We start from the raw sequence: 23,703 nt of genomic DNA, 5'->3' as shown, positions 1-23,703 counted from the left end.
AATCTTTTCCCTCTTTCCTGCCTTAATAGAAATGATGTTCACACTGGAAGTAGAGAGGAAAAGATGAGTTAGTACAGTGATTATAGCAGGGAGCATGGGGTAAAGAACTGCTGGAAAACCAAGTGAATCGTCCTGGGTTAATGAGCCATCAGAGGGTAAGAGAATCTCTTGGGGAATGTTGAATAATAACGAATCCTTGATAGCCCAAAGTAATGTAATGTAAGCCTGGAAAAACATTTTCGGGAAGATATTTTTTGTTTTTTTGTTTTATGGAGTAAAGCTAAAAAAAGCCTGACATTTACCTTCAGCAAGTGGGTCAAGGGTGTGAATCATGAGTTGGAAGATGCTGTTCCTCATCAGACTGTTGTGTAGGGAAGCAGAGCTTCCACCTCTCTGGAGACGTGGTTTAGTCTGGGCATGGAAAAAAGGAAAAAGATTTAATCAGTTAAATAAAATTAAAAGCAGTTGCCCCTCATATATTTGATTCAATCAATCAATCATATTTATTGAGCGCTTTACTGTGTGATGAGTACTATACTAAATACTTAGGAGAGTACAATATTACCGAGTTGGTAGACTGTGACTATTAGAACATTCTTAGTTCTGCTGTCACCCATTTGAACCCACACGACAATATCTGACATTTCTGTGGCCCTCTTTGGTCCTGTAATACTCTGACGTGCTTCACAAACACAATTATAGAAATGACATTTCCACCTTAGCATTTATGTCAAACAATCCATGATATTTATTGAGGCTGGATCATTTTTCTAAAGAATCATTCAGTCATTCATTCAGTCCATATTCCTCAAGAACCTCCAGTGAACAGAGGTTGGGATTTTAGTGGGGTTCTGAAGATGGGGAGAGCTGAGATCTGGTGGATTTGAGGTGGGAGGGAGTTCCAGGCAGTAGGAAGAGTGTGAGCTAGGGGTCAAAGAGTTGAGAATGAAGCAGGAGAGTTGAGAATGAGGCACAGTGAGAAAGTGAGTTTGGGAAAATATTAGCTGAGTGAATAGCTAGGAGAGAGCGAGCCGATGGTGATAGCCAATTGTCAGGAGTTTCTGTTGATGCAGAAAGGGAAGGTTTTGGAGGAATTGAGAGACATGTGCAGAATATTTTAGAAAAATGATCAGAGCAGATGAGTGAAGTGTTAACTGGAGAGAGAGGAGGCTGGAGGCAGGGAGACCAATGTGGAAACTCATACAGTAGTCAAGACAGGATATGACATGCACCTGGATCAGGTGCTTGGGGAGGAAAGGGCAGATACATGAAATGCTGTGAAGGAAAATCCCACAGGATTTAGTGCTAGACTAAATGACAGAGGTTAAAGAGAGCAAGGACTTAAGGAGCATGCCAAGGTTGTAAGATTTGGAGTCAAGGAGGATTGATGGTATTGTCAACTGTGATGGAAAAGTTAGGTAGATGATTTGGGTGGGAATTAGTCAATCAGTAGTATTTACTGAGTGCTTACTCGGTTCAGACTAGTAGTAAATTAGATACTTGGCGGAGTACATGGAATTAACAGATGTGATCCCTGCCCTTAGGAGCTTACGATCTAGTGGGGGAGACCAACTAAAGTGTATTACAGATAGGAGGAAGTAATAGGCTACGAAAGATATTTTCCTGAGTGCTATGTACGGTTGTGGGTACTTAACTGCTTGGGCAGTGCAGAAGTGCTGACATGGAAGGATATGAGAAGCAGCATGATGTAGTGGATATATATCACAGGCCTGGGAGTTAGAAGGTCATGGGTTCTAATCCTGGCTCTGCCACTTGTCTGCTGTGTGACCTTGGGTGGGTCACCTCACTTCTTTGTGCCTCAGGTACCTCATCTGTACAATGGGGATTGAGACTATGAGCCCAGGTGTTTTGCTTGTATCCATCCCATCACTAAATATAGTGGCTGGCACATAGTAAGTGCTTAAGCAACACCGTTATTATTATTATTGTTATAAGATAGAGAGATGAGGAGCTCAGTTTTCAACATTTTTTATGGTATTTGTTAAGCAATTACTTTGTGTCAAACACTGTTCTAAGCTCTAGGGTGGGACACAGTCCCTGTTCCACATGGGGCTCACAGTCTAAGCAGGAGGGAGAACAGGTATTGAAATCTCCATTTTGCAGTTGAGGAAACTGAGGCACAGAGAAGTGAAGTGACTTGCCCAAGGTCACCCAGCAGGCATTTGGCAGAGTCAAGATTAGAACTCAGGTCCTCTGGCTCCCAGGCCTGTGTGTTATCCACTTGGCCACAATGGGCCATCCGTTAGAGATATTCTGCAGGCAAGAGGAAAAGCAAACCTGAAGACTGGGGAAGAGGTAGATTTGTGAGTCATCTGAGTAGAAGAGTAGGGGACCCCAAAAGTTTCCTTGAGGGGCACTCACAGTAGTGAGCGGAGGGGGGAGAAGCCAGCAGAAGAGATCGAGAAAGACGAGGGAGTGGTTCTCAGTGTCAAAGGTGGCTGAGAGATGGAGGAGGATTAGAATAGAGTGAAAACCATTAGGATTGACAAATACCATTGAAAAAAATAAAGACTTAGCATGGATCAGAGTCATTGGCGACCTTAGCGAATGCAGTCACAGTGGAGTGAAGGGAATGGAAACCAGACTATAGTTGGTCAAGAGGAGAATTGGAGAAGAGGGAGTGGAGGAAGCTGGGAAATGGGGCAATAGCTTGTGGGTGCAGTGGGATCAAAATCATTTTTTAATAGGGGAGAGAATTGGGCACGTTTGAAGGTAAAGGAAAAGAAGCCATCAGAGAGTGAGTCACTGAAGAAAGGTGAGAGCAAGTATTTCTAGAAGGTGGGATGGAATGGTGTGACAGAGATAGAGAATGTTGATTTTGGAAGTAGGCAGGAGACTGTCTCCTGAGAGAAGGCTAGGAAGCTGAGAGAGTGACTGTAGGGGCAGGAGGGAGTTGGGGAAGTTAGGGGAGAACTTTGGGGGGCCTGTTGATTTCAACTTTGTTAATAAAGTTCCTGGGGAGGTTGTTAGGGGCAAGAGAGAGAGAGTGGAGGGGGGGCCTGGGAGCTTCAGGAGGAAGTTAAAGGTCTGGACCAATTAGAAGATGTAATGGTATGGGAATTGCTGAGGGGGAAATGACAGGGCAAGATCACAAACAACAAAGTCCTGGAACAAAATTTGTCTACTAGCATAAAAGCTATGCTCACTTCGACCCAACTTTTTTGGGCAGGACACAGGAGGAGAATGGATGACAGCAGGATACTCGAACAGATGCCGTGTAAGGAGCTGAAATTGGCCAACCCAAAATAAAAGAGGACTAAGGAAATATTTTAAGAACACAGACAATAAAGTGAAGCCTCAGGCAAAACGGCTTCCTAGCTGTAAACTGGGTGATGGTTGCAGCAGGAAAACAAGCATGGCATTCCGCAGTCCAGAAATGAGCATCTCTTTTGGAGCAAAGGCTCCAAGTGGATCGAGAGATAGGAGGCAAAGAGGAGAAAGTGTCAGGCACGGCAAACAACAAACACAACTGCATCACATAGAACGATCTTCGAATTTCTGCAACGCAGTAGGGCCTGGGAGTTCTGTATTGGCCCTTTCAACCACACATCATCATCAGAGGTATTTATTGAGCATCGTACTAAGTTCTTGGGAGAGTACAACAGAATCGGCAGACATGTTCCCTGCCCACAATGAACTTATAGTCTAGAGGACTCTAAGGTGAATTTAGATGAATTTCACCATCTTTAGTTATAAGCTCTTCAAGCTTATATAGTCATCTTTCAGACTCAAATAAAACACCATTGACCAGGAAGCTAACCTATAGTGTACGTTGCGGCTGAGGAGGCCAGTGGGAGAACCAGAGACATGACCACACCTTGCAAACCTAGACTGTCCTTTGTCATGTGGTAGTGTTTGCTGTTTGCGGTGCCTGGAACCATTTTCACTTTTGCCACCGTATATCTCGTAATCCTCCCGGAGATTCTTCTCAAAAAGAGCTGTTTTTTGTTCTTGATTGCACCATACCGATCCATTTGCACCTGCTGTGACCTCAAACTTAACATGTCCAAAACGGAACTCCTCAAATTCCCACCCAGACCCCTTTCTCTCCCTGACTTTCCCATCATTGTAAACAGCACCACCATCCTCTGTCTCACAGTCCTTGGCGTTATCTTTTACTCATCTCTCTCATTCAACCCATATATTCAGTGAGTCATCAAATCCTGTAGGTTCGACCTTCTCAATGTTGCTAAAATCGCCCTTTCCTCTCCATCCAAACTGTTACCACGTTCATCCAAGCAGTCATCCCCTCCCTCCTTGCTGACTTCCCTGCATCCTTTCTCTCCCCACATCAGTCCATACTTCACTTTGCTGCCTGAATCATTTTTCTACAAAACCGCTCAGGCCATGTTTCCCCACTTCTCGAGAGCCTCCAGTGGTTGCCCATTTACCTCCGCATCAAACGGAAACTCCTTATCATAGGCTGTAAAGCCCTCAAGCATCTTACCACTTCCTACCTTACCTCTCTGATTTCCTACTACGACGCAGCCCACACACTTCACTCCTCTACTGCCAACGTACTCACTGTACCTCAATCTTGTCTTTCTCTCCTCCAACCCCTTGCTCACATCCTGCCTCTGGCCTGGAACACCCTCTCTCTTCATCTGACAGATGTTCACTCTCCCCACCTTCAAAGCCTTATTAAAAATGCATCTCCTCCAAGAGGCCTTCCCTAAGTCCTCATTTCCTCTTCTCCCACTCCCTTCTACATTGTCCTTGCATGAGGATTTGCATCCTTTATTCACCCCTCCCTCAGGTCCTTATCACTTATGTACATATCTATAATTTAGTCTATTTATATTAATGCCCGTCTCCCTGTCTGGACTCTAAGCTCATTGTGGGCAGGGAACTTGTCTAACCTTGTACAGTGCTCTGCACACCATAAGTGCTCAATAAATACCATTAGTTGATTTGATTTGATTGATTTGTGGCAACTGACTCTGCTTTCTGCTGAGATGCAGGGCTATTTGAGGCGCAGCTGAGACTCAGCATTATCTGTGGCTCAGCTGAGATGCAGTATTTTCTGAGGCTTTGGCTTCAAGTATAAAAAATAGCTATAGGTCTGTTTCGCTCAGAAGTTCAGCTTAGAAAAGAAAGACTTCTAAGCTTCATTAAAAATGGGGGCATTGAAGTACACTAGTTTTCTTCTTTTTCTTCAAAAGCAAAAACCCCCTATGGCTCCCATTTCTTTGGAGAACATTACAGCACTCTTGAAAGGTATTCTTCCCCCCAAAATAATAATAATAATTGCCAAGCACTATTCTAAGCAGTGGGGATAGATACAAGGTAATCAGATTGTCCCACGTGGGGCTCACAGTCTTAGTCTCCATTTTACAGTTGAGGTAACTGAATGACAGAGAAGTCAAAGTGACATGTCCAAGGTCATAGAGCAGATAAGTGGCAGAGCCGGTTTTATAACCCAAACCAGTGCTCTTGCCACTAGGCCACGCAAGTAGAGCCTCTGACAGGTTTGATGGATTGATAGGTTGATTAAGACAGATTTGAGAGAAAATTTTAAAGTTAAGCAGAACAACTCCAAAAATGCAGTACACATTTTGTTAGGTACAAACAAGGCACTCTTTTCTCTTCGTTGTCTCCACAATTTGCATGAGATCTTTAGAAGCTGCTTCACCCTCCCCCGCCATCAACAAGAAGCTCCTGTGCTCTCAGGACCACCATTGCCTGTGTATAGAGAGTTTGGGGTATGGCTGGATCATGCATTAGCTAAGGCCTTGGCCCTCTCTCTCAATAGGACTGAAAAAAATTAGCCACTCCAAAATTAAGTGGATTGCTACAATCTTCATTTTCTCATGTACCAGATAGAATGATTAGGTCCTAAAATGGACACCAACACCATATCCCGTAGCATGTATGAAGAATTAAATATGTAATTTTCTTTGAAAACTCATACCACACAAAAGAGGTGATAACCTTTTTGTGAAATCGAGTATCAGGAATAACGTGCTGAATTCCGCTAATTGCAGGGCTTGTGAACATTCGCAAGCAGATTAGAATGCTTAAGCACAGCAAGGGAGAGGATGCTCTCTGGGGTCCAGCAATTCCCTGCCCCTACCCCCTCTGCAGGCACAAACATATGGGCTGCCTCCTACCGTCAGGGTTTGCTCATCCTTGTCCCTGGCAGTAGATGACTGCATAAGAAGAAAGGCAGAAACACAGACAAATCAGTGGTGAATCATGTTAGTTGAACATCAGTAGCAAAGACAGAGACTGATACAGTTAATTGGACATGTCTGCCTCTGGGGAGAGAGAAAAATATTTTAATGGCCAAGTGGACAAGTTCAACCAAGGAGCTGAGAAAACTTCTGTAGACTAATGGTAGATTTCCGGAGAATTGGAAGCTGCATGCATGACATATTAGTGCTTTTTAAATACAGGAGTTCCAGTTACGCCCCTTTCCTTGCAACAATTCTACATTCATTCATTTAATCATATTAACTGAGCACTTACTGTGTGCAGACCACTGTGCTGAGTGCTTGGGAAACTACAATGAAACAATAAACTGGATGGTCTGTTTTCAAATGAGAAGATGGCAGAATCAGAATGTTTTTAACAAGTGAAAAGACCACATTTATCCATCTGGCATCCAGAGATACTTAAGCTTATTTTCTCCTCTTAGCCTTCTTCATTATAAATTTTTAATAATTATGGTTGGTATTTTATGCAAATATACTGATTTTATTATGAACTTATTTCAAAATGCTTGCTGCTGTAGATTGGAATCTTCAGGGGTTAGGCGCTTTGACTTGGCCTTTGTCACTGGCCATCAATCAATCGATCAATCAATAGTATTTATTGAGCACTGACTGGGTACAGAGCACTGTACTAAGTGTTTGGGAGAGTAAAATAGAATTGGTAGACATGATCGCTACCCCCAAGGAGTTTCCAATCTGGCATCCAAGTAATTGAATTATCTTTTCAACGGAGATAAGCCAATTAAATCTATATCCTTAAGAGGGCGGACAATGCTAGCTTCATAGATGAATTAAACATGGGTGCCAGAAGTTACAGAGGCAGAGTGAAGAAACTTCAACATTCTCCTCTTCCCTGCATTCCGTCTGTTAAACAGTCTATAAAGTGTACCCCTTAAAATGAGAAGAAAACTGGTCCCAAAAGGCTGGGGTGCATTTCCTATTAGGATAGTCATACTTTCTGAGGAGGGTCCTAGCACCCCATTAAAAATAAACTGATGGCTTAGGCCATGGTGGACTCATTCCCAAACTTTACTCTTCAAGGAAGATGACATAACCTAGAATAAGTTCCCCAAATTCTAACAAAAGTAGGATTCTCACAACGACCTGAGCCTTTGGGCCAAAAAGAAACTTAGACAATGGTGGTACAGTGGTTATTGTCAGGTGCCACAGTGTTCAATAAAATATTATATGATAAAGAAGAACTATTTCTCTTTTGCTAAACTTATACAACTTTAGGCGTTTTTTTCCAGAGGATCATCAAAAACACACAGGCAAACACATCACTAGCCTTAGAGTTCCCCAAAGTAGGCTCACAAAATTGTGATGGGACCCAAATCTTCATTTGATTCCACTCTTTACTCAGAAAGCTGTTGTTTGAATATCACTAAAGTCCTTTTATTTTCCTTCCCCTCCCCTGCAGGCAATTCAGCAGTTGGTATCACATGCTACAGAACAACCCCCCAGGGAAATTATCCAATACAGTGAGCTCAGCCTTTTGACACACATCAAGATTAGCTGTCAGAGCCTGCCTTTTCAGGTAGCAAATTTACACCTAGTGGATAAACGGAAGACAAATCATTATAAGCCCACATCACTGTCAGAGTGGTCCATTTCTGTTCTCAGTACAACAAGGACAGAACCGAAATAAAGCTGAGGAGGGAAAAGAGCTTCCTTCTAATGCCAGAGAAAGATTACTTGAGAAAAAAATTGTCCTTTGGTGTGAAACAGAGAAAAATCTACCCCATCAACTCCCCTGCTCCCTACTTCCCAAGCCAGGATGACTCATAGCAACTAATGAACCAAAAGAAGGTACCTGTTTTGAGGACTCAATATGCTAAAACCAGTGAGAGCAGAGATCTGAAGCTATCAAAATGTGCTCATTTGTTGAAGAATCCCTGCATTTGATAATGAGCACGCTGCCGACATTACCATGCATTACACATATTTGGGAACAAACACAAGGAGAAAATGGAAACTATCATATCCAAGCTCTGTTTTAAACTCCACTGTTTCAGTGTGAGCCATGTGGAAGGCTCCATCTCTAGTCCAGAGAGATCAGTGTTAGACATAAGGTAGCTGGTAGTCCTATTTTCAGCTGGTCTGTCCCGTCTGCTTTCAATATGGTACTGGGTATTTTTACATTTGGGTTTTTATTTTCAGTGCTGAGCTGCCTTTCATCATGGCTCCTGCCACTGAATTCTGGGACTCAGAAGTTGTATCAGACTTGGCACCGAATTGGAAAGGGAATCCAAAGGCTCTGGGCAAGAGGGGAGTTGGGTTATGGGTCTCTCTGGAGAAGCATTCTAAGATCAAATGGAATCCACATGTACTCCCACAAAATGGTGTTTGTGATGTTTTCTCATTATGCTGTGTGCCCAGCTTAATGCGTCTGACATCAAGTGTATTTACTTGTTCAATATATGGGAGGGCCAACACTGGCCATCCTAATAAACGGACGACAACCGTACCTTTACAGAAGTCGACCCCTATGCGTTGCCAATTACTATCGAAGCTCGCCTGAGAAATCCCTTACATTTATATTCTTTTGCAGCATTTAAGCCATGAAGACTTACTGCTGATTGAGCTGGGACTTTAGTTGGAAAGGGTTTTAATTAAACACTGAATAGCTAGGAAGGCCCAAAAAGAAATAGCCTCTCAGTGTTTCTAATTATTTGAATTTGCTTAGTCACACAGGGATCAGGGAATGAGTAAATATTTTTCACAGTTAGCCTCAGAGGTTTTCAGTGAGAATGAGGAACTTTGTTTCCTTATTCTTATACTCAGAAGTTTGGGAAACACATCCTGCCAAGCCTAATTGATCAATGTTGTCAGTGCTCCTATAATATAGGGATTACATTCTTGATGACTGTCCCATTAATGAAAAGTCACGCTGACATATACACACCCCCTCTCAGGGTCGCACCTGGAGAGTTTCCAGTATCCTACCAGCCTCGGCTTCGGGAGGGAGAGCCAAGCAGAGGCTTATCCATTCCATTCCTAGCTTGGGCAGTGGCTAGCGAGTGGAAGGCCATCTGCTACAAGTCAAAACTCACCCATGCTGGGCAGCAGCGGCATGGGAGAGAGTCGAGGGCAGCGACTCGAGTTTACTGCATGGAAGGCGGCAATGGTAAACCACTTCCAGATTTTGACCAAGAAAACTCTCTGGATCCACTACTGGAATGATTGCAGATGGAGAGCAGGGCGTTCTGGGAGAGATGTGTCCATGGTGTTGCTATGGGTCGGAAATGACTCGACGGCGTAAGACAAGACATACACACTCCTGAGCGACGCCACATACATTTGCATAACCATTTCTTCCAGCATCAAGCTGCATTACAGTAGCAATATATTGTCGTGTGAAGGTTCCTTAAAATTCCATCAGTGTTCTAGCCAAAATGTGGGATAAAAACATGTGCTGTGGGAAAAAGGACTGCACTTTTCAATCAGCCTTTGCATCATTTCCCCGTTTTTTAAAAATCTTCTTATATACTGCCATTAATATCTTCCCCATTCTGTACATTCCAGTTTGACAAAATAATACTCACAGTAGGTTCTAATTGATACAAAATGTTCAGATCACTCAAATGACCTTCGGATAACCCAGCAAAGTTCTCTTATGCCATGCTCTCCTTCACGGAATCATCTCTAATGCCATAAATTATTATCAAGCACATGGTTTGCAGCCCAGCAAATATAGACCCTTCCTCTTCCTCTTTCCCCAAGACATTATTGGCACAGAAATCTAGAAAGATTCAAAGAGCAGGAGTTAACATTTTGGGTGTTATTTTTTGAGGGGCAGGGGGTGAGTGAGGAGGTGTTTAAAGGGCAGAATGTTGGGCTAATGTTACAAGAAGTCCTTGACTTGAGACATTTCAAGTTAACATGAACATCACTTTCATTCATTCATTTATTCATTCAATCGTATTTGTTGAGCACTTATTGTGTGTAGAGCACTGTACTTAGCACTTGGGAAGTACAATTCAGCAACAAATACAGACAATCGCTGCCCACAACGGGCTCACAGTCTAGAAGGAGGGGGAAGATAGGCATCAAAACAAGTATACAGTCAGTGGTAGCTTCATTATAAATAAATAGAATTATAGATACATACACATCATTAATCAAAATAGAATTATAATTATAAATATGTACAAAGAATTATAATTATAAATATGTACATATATACCCAAGTCCTGGGTGGCGGGGAGGGGCGTAGAGCAAAGGGAGTGAGTAGGGGTGATGGGGAGGGGAGGGGGAGCAGAGGAAATGGAGGGCTTAGTCTGGGAAGCCCTCCTGGAGGAGGTGAGCTTTCAGTAGGGCTTTGAAGGGGGGAAATGAGCTGGTTTGGCGGATTTGAGGAGGGAGGACGTTCCCCAACTTACCACATTTACCTTTACAACACTAGCTTCTTTTATGGTGTTTAACTCTAAGGGCACGGGAAGTGTTGCTGGGAGTGCACAAGGGGGAAATGGGGAAATAATTTTTAAAGCCATGGCGAGAAAGTTCAGAGGAGTGGGGGATGGAGCAGGAGAGACAAAGGGGTGGAGAGAGAAGGGGTTACCTGATTGCCAGGTGGAATCATCCCTCAGTCAATCAATCAATCAATTGTATTTATTGAGCATTTACTATATGCTAAGCACTTGGAAGACTATGATATAATGGAGTTAGTAGACAAGTTCTGGGAAGACAGATGTTAATATAAATAAATTATGGATTTGGGTATAAGTGCTTTGGGGCTGAAGGAGGGGTGAATAAAGGTTGCAAATCGAAGTGTAAGGGTGATGCAGATGGGAGAAGAGGGAATGATGATGATGACATCAGGGCAGAGACTCAGCTGTGAATCACTAATAATAATGTTGGTATTTGTTAAATGCTTCCTATGTGCCAACCACTGTTCTAAGCGCTGGGGTAGATACAAGGTAATCAGGTTGTCCCACGTAGGGCTTACAGTCTTCATCCCCATTTTACAGATGAGGGAACTGAGGCACAGAGAAGTTAAGTGATTTGCCCAAGGTCACATAGCTGACAAGCGGCGGAGCCGGGATTAGAGCCCATGACCTCTGACTCCCAAGTCCGGGCTCGTTCCACTGAGCCACGTTGCTTCTCCTAGCTTGGCATTGATCTCAAGGGATTCAATAATTAGTGTGAGTAAAAATAATGCCAGATCTTTAGATACCTCGAGCTACGCATTTTCTGGAAAATCACTCTGGTTTTTTCGATTCCCTCACTGTAAATGCAAACACCTCCTGTCTTTGGAATATGACTACCTCAGACCACTCCTTTCAATGTGGAGTGGAGAAAGAGAAAGGCAGTTTATCTGGAGCACTTGTTAATCTCCTCAATCAACGTTATTTATTGAGCACTTACTCTGTGCAGAGCACTATACTAAGTCTTTGGGAGAGTTCAACAGAGTTAGTAGACATGATCTCTGCCCTCAAGGGCCAGGAGCTATAGACCCTAAAATACATTACAGGTATGGGGAAGCAATAGACTATAAAGCTGTGAACATAAGTGCCATGATGTGGAAATGGGGAGTACCCATGTGCTCAGGTGATGGGGAGTTGAATTGGCAGTTGCGAGAGCCTATAATGTGTGGAGATGAGAGATTAATCAGGGAAGGCCTCCTGGAGGAGATGTGATTTCAGAAGGCCCTTGATTGGTTGAGAGAGGAGAAGATGAACTTATCTTTAACACTTCTTAATTCTCCTCTCCATAAATTAATATAGAGTCACTGTATTATTGCTGCAGTGCATTTCTGTTTTGGGGATGCTTTGGCTTATTCCTTTTTAGGAACATGTGACTAGAAGTCAAAATTGCAAAAATAACCCCTGGGTCCAGCAGGGACTCATTCCTTCTGAATCTTGTTTGAAGAGAATCAAAGTGCTCAAAGTAATGAAATTGAAATCACTGATCTCCTGTTCCTCACGGCCCTGTGAGCCCTGTATTAACTGTTCAAAAGGATTTAAATTAAATTTCAATTACTCTAGCCATGATATCTGAAGAAGGCCCAGATATAGTTGTCAAATACCACAGGTTAAGAACACAGGGTTAAGGTTTCATTTGCTTCTTTAGGGTACAATCAGAAGGGAAGAAGAGGCTCTCTGTTCTCTCCCCTCTCCACTGAAATTATTTCTTTTCCCGTTTTCTATCACTCCCCAAACTCCACTGTTTGTCACGATTTCTATTTCTCTATCCTTTAAGTACAGTATTTACTTTTTATTGCTGATCATTATTTCTTTTATAGTCTTCGACCAATCAATCGTATATAAGCATTTCTTCCCCAAGGGAAAAAAACAAAGAACACAGTAATCTTTTGCACTCTCTTATGTAATGTTTGTCTATCTGTTTTTCTAATTCCTGGAGACCTCTATATTCCTCTCCTTGAAAGCAGGGTCCTCATTGAATCTCAGAGCTCTTCAAAATTATATTTCTTTTTAGCTCAGAAATGACTTGGGTTTCTGTGATCACTTTCATCATTGTAATCCATTTTCTGATGGTTCCAATTTATCCTGCAAAGTATCAAAGTGCGATATCTCCTGCCAACTCTAGACTTTCAAAAAAACCTCTCATTCTGTCTATATAGCTCAAATCGATCTAGCCTGTGAGGGAAATGATTTGAATTCACCAAGAGCAGCGTGGCCTAGGGAGAGAACTCAGGTCTGGGATTCAGAGAACCAGGCTTCTAATCCCAGCTCTGCCGTTTGTCTACTGTGTGACCTTAGGCAAGTCACTTAACCTCATCTGTAAAACAGGGATTCAAGGCCTGATCTCTCTCCTACTTTGACTGTGAGCCCCATGTGGGACAGGAACTGTGTTCAAACTGATTAACTTGTATCTCTCCCAGAGGTTAGAATAGCGCTTGAAACATAGTAAGTGCTTAACTGATGATGATGATGATGTTGGTATTTGTTAAGCGCTTACTATGTGCCGAGCACTGTTCTAAGCACTGGGGTAGACACGGGGGAATCAGGTTGTCCCACGTGGGGCTCACAGTCTTAATCCCCATTTTACAGATGAGGTAACTGAGGCACAGAGAAGTTAAGTGACTTGCCCGAAGTCACACAGCTGACAAGTGGCCGAGCCGGGATTCGAACCCATGAACTCTGACTCCAAAGCCCATGCTCTTTCCACTGAGCCATGCTGCTTCTCTAATAATAATAATGATAATGATAATGCATAGGGGAGAGAATTGGAGATACCAGCATGGCTTCACTTATTACTGCTTGAAAGTAAGTTAATGGACAGAGGTTGGGATTTATTTCTATTTGAAGGATAATAACTGCTTGTTGATTTCAAGGGGGAACAACCACAAAACTCAATAACTTTAACAATCATTTCAAACACCAGAACAATTAATGGAGGCTAATGACAATTTTGGAGCAAACACAATTAAAATTTTGAAATGATGCAAATAATCTCATTGATGTAATGACCCAGAAGGTCCTGGGAGTAAAAAACTTCACTAAAAATTAAGTGCTATACTTGAGATTCTATTTAGAGTAGATTAATTATGGGCTAGCAGTGTCTTTAAATCAGACCTCATGATTAATTTATAAAGTCTGATTTAAACATGAATTCTGGACCCAAGAGCAGCTGCTAGCAAAGAATTGGACATAAAGAACAATTACATGTTTATCGGTAAGATCATTTAAGCGGCACACAGTGAAATCAATTAGCAAACTGAAAAACTACTATGTGCCACAGTCACTTGTGAACAGTAGTAAGGCAGCCATGGGCAGGGGATGATTTTCGGCTTGAAGTAGATAAAAGCCTGTTTTAAATAAGGAGTAGGCAAACAGCAGATGGAGGGAAATAGCTACCTCCTCTGGAGGGCTGACAGAAGATTGGGCTCGCTGATATAAGATTTCTGAAACCTGTAAAACTATGCTCTGGATTAGACTTTAAATTTTCTATAGGGGTTGATATCCAAGCAGTGAGAGAAATTGTATAGAGTCTAGAAGAAGGAAACACAAAGGGCTTGAAGTCGAAAAATGAAGAATCAGTAAAGGTATTGCATTTCCTCTTGCCTTCCGAATATCTCTGCGGGAATATGGAGGTGTCCCACCAAACTTCAAGTTGTATGTGTCTAAAAGTGAACAGCCCCTATCTAGAATGGTTTAGATGCTTCAAGGTTGCATACTTTGCAAATCGGTTTCCATTAAAAGTCCAACTTGATTTCCTTAGAAAACGTATGTGCTCATAAACATATCCTATAAGTTTGCACTTTTAATGTGCATAGAGTGTGGTGGCTACGATATCTACCTAGGCGTTTCCACAGTAAGCAATCAATCATATTTAATGAGTGCTTACTGTGTGCAGAGTACTGTACTAAGCTCTTGGGAAAGTACAATATAAAAGAGGTGGTAGATATATTCCCTGCCCACAGTGAGCTTAAAGTCTGTGAGTCTCCCCTGCTGAGCCCTTTCTCGTAGAAGGGAGGTGTGCCGGGAAGGCAATGAGTGGATCTGAGTGGGTTCTCTGTTTCCCTTCAGAAGCACACATAAATTCAATGAAGATTATGCCGCTTGCTTTACACCTCTCTCAAAGCCAAAACAAAGGGTGAGCATTACAGATTGGATATTCTGGGGTCAATGTTTCCTTGAGATGATTTGACAGGCAATATGTGTGGGTTGTCTACTATAGCTGGGAAATATCTAGCTCTCCTTTGTTTTCAGATACGATGCTACTTATAGTAAGATGCTACCCAAGTGTTTTCATGTGGCTGAAAAGACCAATCTGTGATCAAGATGCCCTGCTGTATTGTCTCCACTTAGGAGAGACCCTACTGCTTGAATAGACTTGTCCCTTCCGAGGTCTGACTGTGTTCCCAGCCTCTTGTTATCCTGATCTTTATGAAGCCTTTGCTCAAGGAGAGCCAATACTGTTGTAGTAATAATAATTGTAGTATTTCTTAAGCATTTACTATATGCCAAGAACTCTACTGAGGACTGGGATAGCTACAATCCAGTCAGGCTGGACACAGTCTCTGTCCCAGGTGGGTTTCACAGTCTAATAGGGAGGGAGAACAGGTATTTTATCCCTATTTTACAGATGAGGTAATTGAGGCACAGGGAAGTTAAGTGACCTGCCCAACGTCACAGACCAGGTAAGTGGCGGAGCCAGGATCAGAACCCAGGCATCCTGACTCCTGGGCCTGTGCTCTTTCCACTAGGCCACACTGCTACTTAGCAGCTGCCTTTGCTGCCTACCTGGATGGCTTGTCGGCTGCAGTGGTTTTACAACAGTCCGCTGCTATATTTCATTGTTTGAGACTGTGCTTCACTACCAATCAATTAATCAATAATGTTTATTAAGCATCTTTTATTCATTCATTCATTCAATAGTATTTATTGAGTGCTTACTATGTGCAGAGCACTGTACTAAGCGCTTGGAATGTATAATTTGGCAACAGATAGAGACAATCCCTGCCCATTGACGGGCTTACAGTCTAATCGGGGGAGACAGATGGACAAAAGCAAGACAACTTAATCATGGTAAATAGAATCAAGGGGATGTACACCTCATTAATAAAATAAATAGGGTAATAAAAATATATATGTAGAGCACTGTAATTAGCACTTGGGTGAATACAATAGATGTAAAGAACACGATCCCTGTCCTCGAGTCACTTACAGTCTGCTGGGGGAGACAAACATAAAAACGATTGACAGGCAGGAGGGAGAAGAGAATGGAAAAATGGATAGGTAAATATAAATGCTTAAATGGTAGAGTATGAAAATTGGCAAGTACAGAAATGTTGTGAGCACCCAAGGAGAAATTATAAATGAGAATGCATTGATGAGGAGAGTAGAAGATAGTCTGAACCTAGTCTCAAGGGTTGGGCAGACCTGAATTTCCATTCCAGCCCCTCTGATGCCTGGATTGGGTCATTAAATCACGCGTTTGGTATGGGCCAGAAAAGAGTCTGCAGATAGGCCTTCCTTAGAGCATGGCACACTTAAACTCTCCCAGTCAGATTAGAATCTAATCTGCTTAAGTTTTTCCATTTTCTCATAATCGTGACTATAAAATTCCTCGCACATGCAAACGATTTTCCAATGAAAAGCTCACTTATCCTCACATAAATCTCATGAAGTAAGTTATAGTGTGAAGTCGGTTTTTAACTCGTTGTGGGAAAGACTGGTGTCAGGACTGGTTGGAACAAAAGGTTTTCTGTTCTCACTCCTCAGTGTAGGTTTGGAGGCAGATCCAGAGGGAAAGGGAAGGCCACATCAGGGCCTGGTATACCTCACAGCTGTGGTGGTGTCTGACCTTCTATATGGATGTAGTAAATCCCTGGATTTACTACAGGAAGCACATGCAGATTCTCAAGCAGTTTCATCCGTGTCACCTGCTAGCTGGGCTTAACTTCAAATAGTCAGAGTCACCAATGTGAGGACTTCCTAATTCATAATTTGCTCTTCGGGGTTGAAGCAATCCTCAATGCTTCACGGGCTATATGAGAAGAATGGATAATGGCTGGTTATCATGAACAAAAACAAACAGGGAGGGCAGAGCAAACACTTTAAAGGCATAGAGAAGTACATCCTTAATGTGTTGGAGTGGTAGAGCAGTGAACATTTGGGAGAAGACTGTCAAAGATAGACCAGTGAAATATGAAATATAACTTTCCAAACCCATGGGGTCCAATGACTTTTTCCTTATTTCAGCATCACTACCCACTCCCACACTGAAATGTAACATTGTGATCAACTTGTCTGATTTTGGAACCGCTGTAATGAGTCTAGATGGATCCCTAACTCATTTTCTTTTTTTTCATCAACATTCTTCAGTGTTGGGGCATAGGGGATGATGACTGCAGGAAAGGATTTTTATTTTAAAGGCAGGTCTCAGGTTATTAGTTTAGTTGGTTATGCCTTTGGGCAGCCTTGAGAGGCCTGCGGCTAAAGACTGTATGATTTTTAAATCCAACATCCGAAAGAGAGGGGAGAGTTTTTCAGAAGCACTTCTTTCCATAAATCGTCTTTCATCTACCAGTCTGGTTTTATTCAAAATCAAAGTCAGCTCTATATCTGGCCAGCTCATGTGCAACAAATTCAATAATATTTACTGAGTGCTTACTATATGCAGAGCACTGTACTAAGTGCTTGGAATGTATAATTCGGCAACAGATAGACAATCCCTGACCAATGATGGGCTCACAGTGCCATTTTTCTTTCTGGAAAAATGCTGTTATCATCGTTGTAAGCAACCCAATGTCTCATTACACAAGAAGGGCTTTTGTTGTTTGTATCTGTTTAGTTTTCTATTGGTTGTAGGACCAACAGACTCACCAGACACGGTCTTTGGGTGAGCCCGTTTTGAGTCAGTGTTTAGGACATCTTTCCTAAGGCTGTTCCCCACTGAGGGAAAGCTGTGCATTTCCTTCCCCCAGATCTTTGATTTAAGTTCTTTGTCAGGGAAGAGAGAAGGGGGTACGTTTGCACTCTGCTTCTTTTGCCAGTGCCAATCTAGGGGCTGGAGCTTGGATTCACTGGGGGCTGAGGGGTCTCTACCTACAGGAATTGCCCTAAAGGCTGGCAGAAGGCAGGGCAAGGGTGAGAAGGAAGGTTTGTAGGCATTAGGGTGGAGGAAATTTGGATGGACCACCTCAGTCAGATGCTCACGCTGTGGACCCTTGTGCCCCAAGAGGATGGTGGAGGGGAGGGAGAGATCTCCAAGCTCTCTCAACTGCAGTCTTCAGTAGAAGCAAAGGTAATGTGACATCGCAAGGGACAGTATCCCACGATTCTGGAGACAAAGTAAAGTTCACTAAATGTCCTCTCCCAGACTTCTCTATCACCGTGGATGGCACGACCATCCTTCCCGTCTCTCAGGCCTGCAATCTCGGTGTCATCCTTGACTCGTCTCTCTCGTTCACCCCACACATCCTATCCGTTACCAAGACCTGCCCGTTTCACCTATACAATATCGCCAAGATCCGCCCTTTCCTCTCCACCCAAACAGCTACCTTACTGCTACGGGCTCTTGTTGTATCCCAGCTAGACTACTGTGTCAGCCTTCTCTCTGACCTCCCTTCCTCCTCTCTCGCCCCGCTCCAGTCTATTCTTCACTCCGCTGCCCGGCTCATCTTCCTGCAGAAACGATCTGGGCATGTCACTCCCCTTCTTAAACAACTCCAGTGGTTGCCTATCAACCTCCGCTCCAAACAAAAACTCCTCACTCTAGGCTTCAAGGCTCTCCATCACCTTCTCTCTTTCTACCACCCACCCCACACGCTCCGCTAAAACTGATTCTCTTCCCCTCTTCAAAACCCTACTTAAAACTCACCTCCTCCAAGAGGCCTTCCCAGACTGAGCTCCCTTCTCCCTCTACTGCCTCTACCACCCCCCCTTCACCTCTCTGCAGCTAAACCCTCTTTTCCCCCTTTCCCTCTGCTCCTCCACCTCTCCCTTCCCCTCCCCACAGCACTGTACTCATCTGCTCAACTGTATATATTTCCATTACCCTATTTATTTTGTTAATGAATTGTACATCGCCTTGATTCTATTTAGTTGCCATTGTTTTTACGAGGTGTTCTTCCCCTTGACTCTATTTATTGCCATTGTTCTTGAATGTCCATCTCCCCCGATTAGTCTGTAAGCCCGTCAAACGGCAGGGACTGTCTCTATCTGTTGCCGACTTGTTCATCCCAAGCGCTTAATACAGTGCTCTGCACATAGTAAGCGCTCAATAAATACTATTGAAAAAAATAAATAACATCAAAGAAACGAAGCTTTAACTGTCAACTACCAAATATGAAAGTGGTCTTAACATATATTCCAAAAGGGATTTCTACCTACTTTCCTATTAGCAACTGATTCAAATAGCAAAACTCTTCTCATATGAACAGGCAATTCTTGTCTTTAAGATGTTTCGCGTTTTGGAAAGTGGCACTTAGCAGTGCTTCGAAATTTACACCCAATTTCAGCCCTTCAACACATTGGTTTCAACTTTACATTAGCCTCCTTTATGGCATTCCCTCCAGGTGGTGGGGTTGGAGGCATATGGGAGACATGGGGAAATGGGGAAATAACTGTAGAAGCTATGAAGTGGGAGTGTTGGGGAAATGGGAGGAAAGTTTGAAGAAAGCGAAGGGGCAGGATGGGAAAAGCTGATGGGGATGGGAGAGTTACCCAGTCACTACGGGGATGCACCAGGGAAGTTTGGCATATGTATTGTAGATCCAAGAATGCTCTGTTATGGAATTTCTCTGACTCAATATAAATGCATCCATGTAAGTATGTTATTTATATTTCATTGAGTTGATAATTCTGGGTAATTTTTGTAAAAGAAGGATATTGGACCTTAGTTCACAAACCAATCCCTCATTTATAACATCATCCCTATGAGAAAATTAGTTCCCTAAAAACAACATTTCAATTTAAGGTGCAGTTTTCATGGACCAATTTTCTTCTGAATCCCAGGATTCTCTGGGCAGAAAGTGTGCATATCTACAGGACAGAAACACACAGCCACACACTATCCTTTCCCCTTTGCTTAGTACAGTGCCTTACACATTAATAATAATGGTGGTATTTGTTAAGCACTTACTATGTGCAGAGCACTGTTCTAAGCGCTGGGGTAGACACAGGGGAATCAGGTTGTCCCACGTGGGGCTCACAGTCTTAATGCCCATTTTACAGATGAGGGAACTGAGGCACAGAGAAGTTAAGTGACTCGCCCACAGTCACACCGCTGACAAGTGGCAGAGCTGGGATTCGAACTCATGAGCCCTGACTCCAAAGCCCGTGCTCTTTCCACTGAGCCACGCTGCCACACATTATAAGCTCTTAATAAATGTTACTATAATAATAATGATAATGGTGTTTGCTAAGCGCTTACTATGTGCCAAGCAGTGTTCTAAAAGCTGGGGTAGACATAACGTAATCAGGTTGCCCCACGTGGGGCTCACAGTCTTCATCCACACTTTACAGATGAGATAACTGAGGCACAGAGAAGTTAAGTGGTTTGCCCAAGGTCACACAGCAGACAAGTGGCAGAGTGGGGATTAGAACCCACGTCCTTTAACTCCCAAGCCCGTACTCTTTCCACTAAGCCACTTTGCTTTTCTTAGCCTTTTCATGTACAGCTTCCCAAAGGTGAACAGGGGTTCCCAAAGCTGAGCAGTTCACTACCATATTGGCTATGACGCAGTCTCTGTCTCTTTTTTCTTTCTCCTTTGCTCTTTTTCCCCCTCTCCCTTTCACTTCTTCCTCATTTCCTTCCCTCCTCCCTCCCCCACCTCCTTCCCTCCTTCTCAGAGGTGAGTCGGGAGAAGTGGATCGATTCCCATTTTGGTTCTTAAACCAGCTCCGGAGAGGCTCCAGAAGTGGGATCCACCCCAAGCGTTTAGTGCAGTGATCTGCCCACTGGAAGTGCTTAATAAATATGATTGAATGAATGAAAGAACCTGATGACAGTGAGTTGTGATACACCACACCACAACCCTAAAAGTTCAATTGCAGTCCTTGGCCAACGCCACTGAGAGAAGCGCCATGGTAACCACCACCTTCCCACCCTCCTCAGAGGGTCCCTGCTTCTGGCATCACCTGTGCCCATCAGGGCGGGCATAAAAGCCACCCCTTCACCCTCTTGGCCTCCTCCATCACTGCAGATATTTCAAGCCCTCTCTGTGTATTTGTTTGTATCGTGTTTTATTTAATGTTTCATCACGCCTGATGTATTGTTGCCTGTTTACTTGTTTTGATGTCGGTCTCCCCCCTTCTAGACGGTGAGCCCAGTGTTGGGTAGGGATTGTCTTTATTTGTTGCCCAATTGTACTTTCCGAGCGCTTAGTAGAGTGCTCTGCACACAGTAAGTGCTCAATAAATACCATTGAATGAATGGATGGACTAATCCCTGCTCTCCACTTAAAGTCTTAGATTGTGAGCCCTCTGTGGGACAGGGACTGTGTCTCATTCCTACCTGTGTATTCTCTCCCAGCGCTTAGTACAGAGTTCAATAAATATTACTCCTTCTGCTGCTATTGTTGCTAGAGGTGGCCCACACTATAAAAGGGTGAAGGAGGGAGAACCGACTCTCAGAGAAAGAAACAACAAGAAAAATTCACCACCAACATCAGAGTAGCAATACATTACTGCTGGGAGTAAATAGTCCTCAAGCTCCTCACCGAGTCACCAAGCCACCCTATAGTCAGCTATTTGTATTTATTCCGCCAGGCTCTGATCCCTATTCTGATTTTAGAAGAGATTTGTTAATAGATTTAAAGGGTTCTTAATGTTTCAATGCACAACCTGGGTTTTTTTTTTTAATACAATACTTAAAGCTATCTGATTTGTCAAGTCAATAACCTCTTAAATGAAGAAAAATCTTCGCCCCAATTGGATGAGTCACAAACCAAAATGACAATCACAGTGTACTTAAGCAGTCTGAAATCATTATGCCTTATACAATTTTAATCTACTTAGAAATGTTTCATGAAACAGTCATCAGTTTTATCCCAAAACAGCTCCCCCAGTGCTATTAATCCATTTATTTGGCTGCAAGATCAGTGACTGTGTAAGATCAGAATCATTAACAATATAAGAGCTGAATTTCTCCTTTCATGGCCTTTACCTTTGTTGAGAATGACGACAGTATTTACATTCTGACACCTTAAGAGTTTTTTGGGGGGCTACATGATATTTTCATGGGTCAGACCACTAGCTGAATATCCATTTGCTTACTTGTGCTTATTTTTGGACAGTCTTAATTTTTTTAAGGGTATCTGTGAAGGACTTACTCTGCATTAAGCTCTGGGGAAGATACAAGTTAATCATGTTGGATGCAGTCCTGTCCTACATGGGGCTTACAGTCTAGGTGTGAGGTAGAATGGGTTTTGAATGCCCATTTTACAGTTGAGGAAACTGGGGCACAGAGTAGTCAAGTGACTTGTCCAAGGTCACAAAGTAGGCAAGCGGCAGAGCCTGGATTAGAACCCAGGTCTTTTGGCTCCCAGACCCATGCTCTTTTCACTAGACCATGCTGTTTCCCTTATTGGAACATTACTTGGCAGTGAAATCACTTAGTACTTCAAAATTTGGTTATTGCAGCTAGATGAAATGGAAGCTAAATTTCTAAACTGAACTGAACCTGCAGCATACTGGGATCCATAATAGCAGGAATAGTGTATCTGTTTTTCGGGATTAAAGACGATATTAAAGAAGGAGGGATTTTATCAGTAGGTGCAGATGGAGAAGCAGAGTGGCTCAGTGGAAAGAGCACGGGCTTGGGAGTCAGAAGTCATGGGTTCTAACCCCGTGGGTCCCCTGTGTGACTTTGGGCAAGTCACTTAACTTCTCTGAGCCTCAGTTACCTCATCTGTAAAATGGGGATTAAGACGTGAGCTCCATGTGGGACAACCTGATCACCTTGTATCCCCCCCCCAGCACTTAGAACAGTGCTTCGCACATAGTAAGCGCTTAACAAATGCCATCATCATCATGTGGCAGAAGACTGATGTGCTGCCTAATAATCTCTGCTACGCTGTGTCATGATTCCCCTTTGCTGCCCCCATAGAATGCAAGTTCCTTGTGGGCAGGTAATGAGTCTTGTTTTTAGAACACAATGTATTTATAATGATAATAATAATTATTATTGTGCTTCTGTTGTAATTCTCAAGCACTAAGAACAGTGCATATTATTAAATAGATATTTTTAATACATACCATGTCTTATGGGCAGGAAATGTGTCTACCAACTTTGTGGAACTGTACTCTCCCAAGCGCTTAATTCAGTGCTCTGTACACAGTAAGCACTTGATAAATGCAATTGATTGATTGAGCATGTCTGCTTCTACTGCACTCTCCCAAGCACTTAATACATAACTGCACACAGTAGGTGCAAAATAAATATTATTTATTGATTGTCGTACCTTCTTGAGAGCAGGGAATTGATAGGAAAGTGGGACTTTGAACCAAAACTTGAAAATTCAGAACACTGAATTTTGAACTACATAGCCCCAGAAGTAAAGGCAAATGTGTTATTTTGTACCTATTTTCATACTGGCTCTTCTAAACGAATAGGACTCTAGTCTAAACAACTAGGAACTTCAAGGATCAGTCAAAGAATGACAGACTTAGTAAAAATACTAGTAAAACAGTAAAAATACAAGAAGGAATTCTAATAATTTACCTGTCAAACTTTTGAAGTCTATTTTTGCTGAAAAATGACTCCCTGTATGTTGGTATGTATTCATTTAGAATGAAAGAAGTTCTCTGAAATTATCGCTGCAGGAGAAATAACATAATGATAGTTCACTTACTCTCAAGTTGAAATTAAATAACCTCAAGCTTTTACGAGGAGTTACTGGAGTTCTTCAGTACAGATGAAGGGCATTTTTCTTAAAAGAGACTATAGCTCATTTGGTCTAATTCTTTTTGGCATATTGTCTAGGATACTTCAACTTCTGAAGAGAATATAATTAAGAATATTGCTATATTTTATTCTGGGCCATAGAGGCCTTTTT

General features: G+C 42.7%; 1 protein-coding gene and 1 non-coding gene across 7 annotated transcripts in view; one reads left to right on the top strand and one right to left on the bottom strand.

Moving 5' to 3' along the window:
* SLC24A2 (solute carrier family 24 member 2) overlaps positions 1-23,703 on the bottom strand; it is a 254,761-nt gene that overhangs the window by 124,035 nt on the left and 107,023 nt on the right. For 5 of the 6 annotated variants that reach the window (XM_029053758.2, XM_029053762.2, XM_029053761.2 and 2 more), the window contains exons 3-4: positions 6,132-6,170; positions 303-411 (exon numbers count right to left, since the gene is read on the bottom strand). In XM_029053758.2, the coding sequence (XP_028909591.1) occupies positions 303-411; positions 6,132-6,170 (148 nt within the window). The remainder of the gene's footprint in view (positions 1-302; positions 412-6,131; positions 6,171-23,703) is intronic. The other variant, XM_029053759.2, reaches the window with a different exon arrangement.
* LOC114807743 lies at positions 9,139-9,276 on the top strand. The gene has a single exon (XR_003755818.1). It is a non-coding gene; the product is annotated as a small nucleolar RNA SNORA7 (small nucleolar RNA).

Source organism: Ornithorhynchus anatinus, chromosome X3 (assembly GCF_004115215.2).
Source record: "Ornithorhynchus anatinus isolate Pmale09 chromosome X3, mOrnAna1.pri.v4, whole genome shotgun sequence".
Taxonomy (NCBI): domain Eukaryota; kingdom Metazoa; phylum Chordata; class Mammalia; order Monotremata; family Ornithorhynchidae; genus Ornithorhynchus; species Ornithorhynchus anatinus.
Note: the sequence above shows the minus strand (reverse complement) of the source record. Positions and strands in the feature narration are given on the sequence as shown.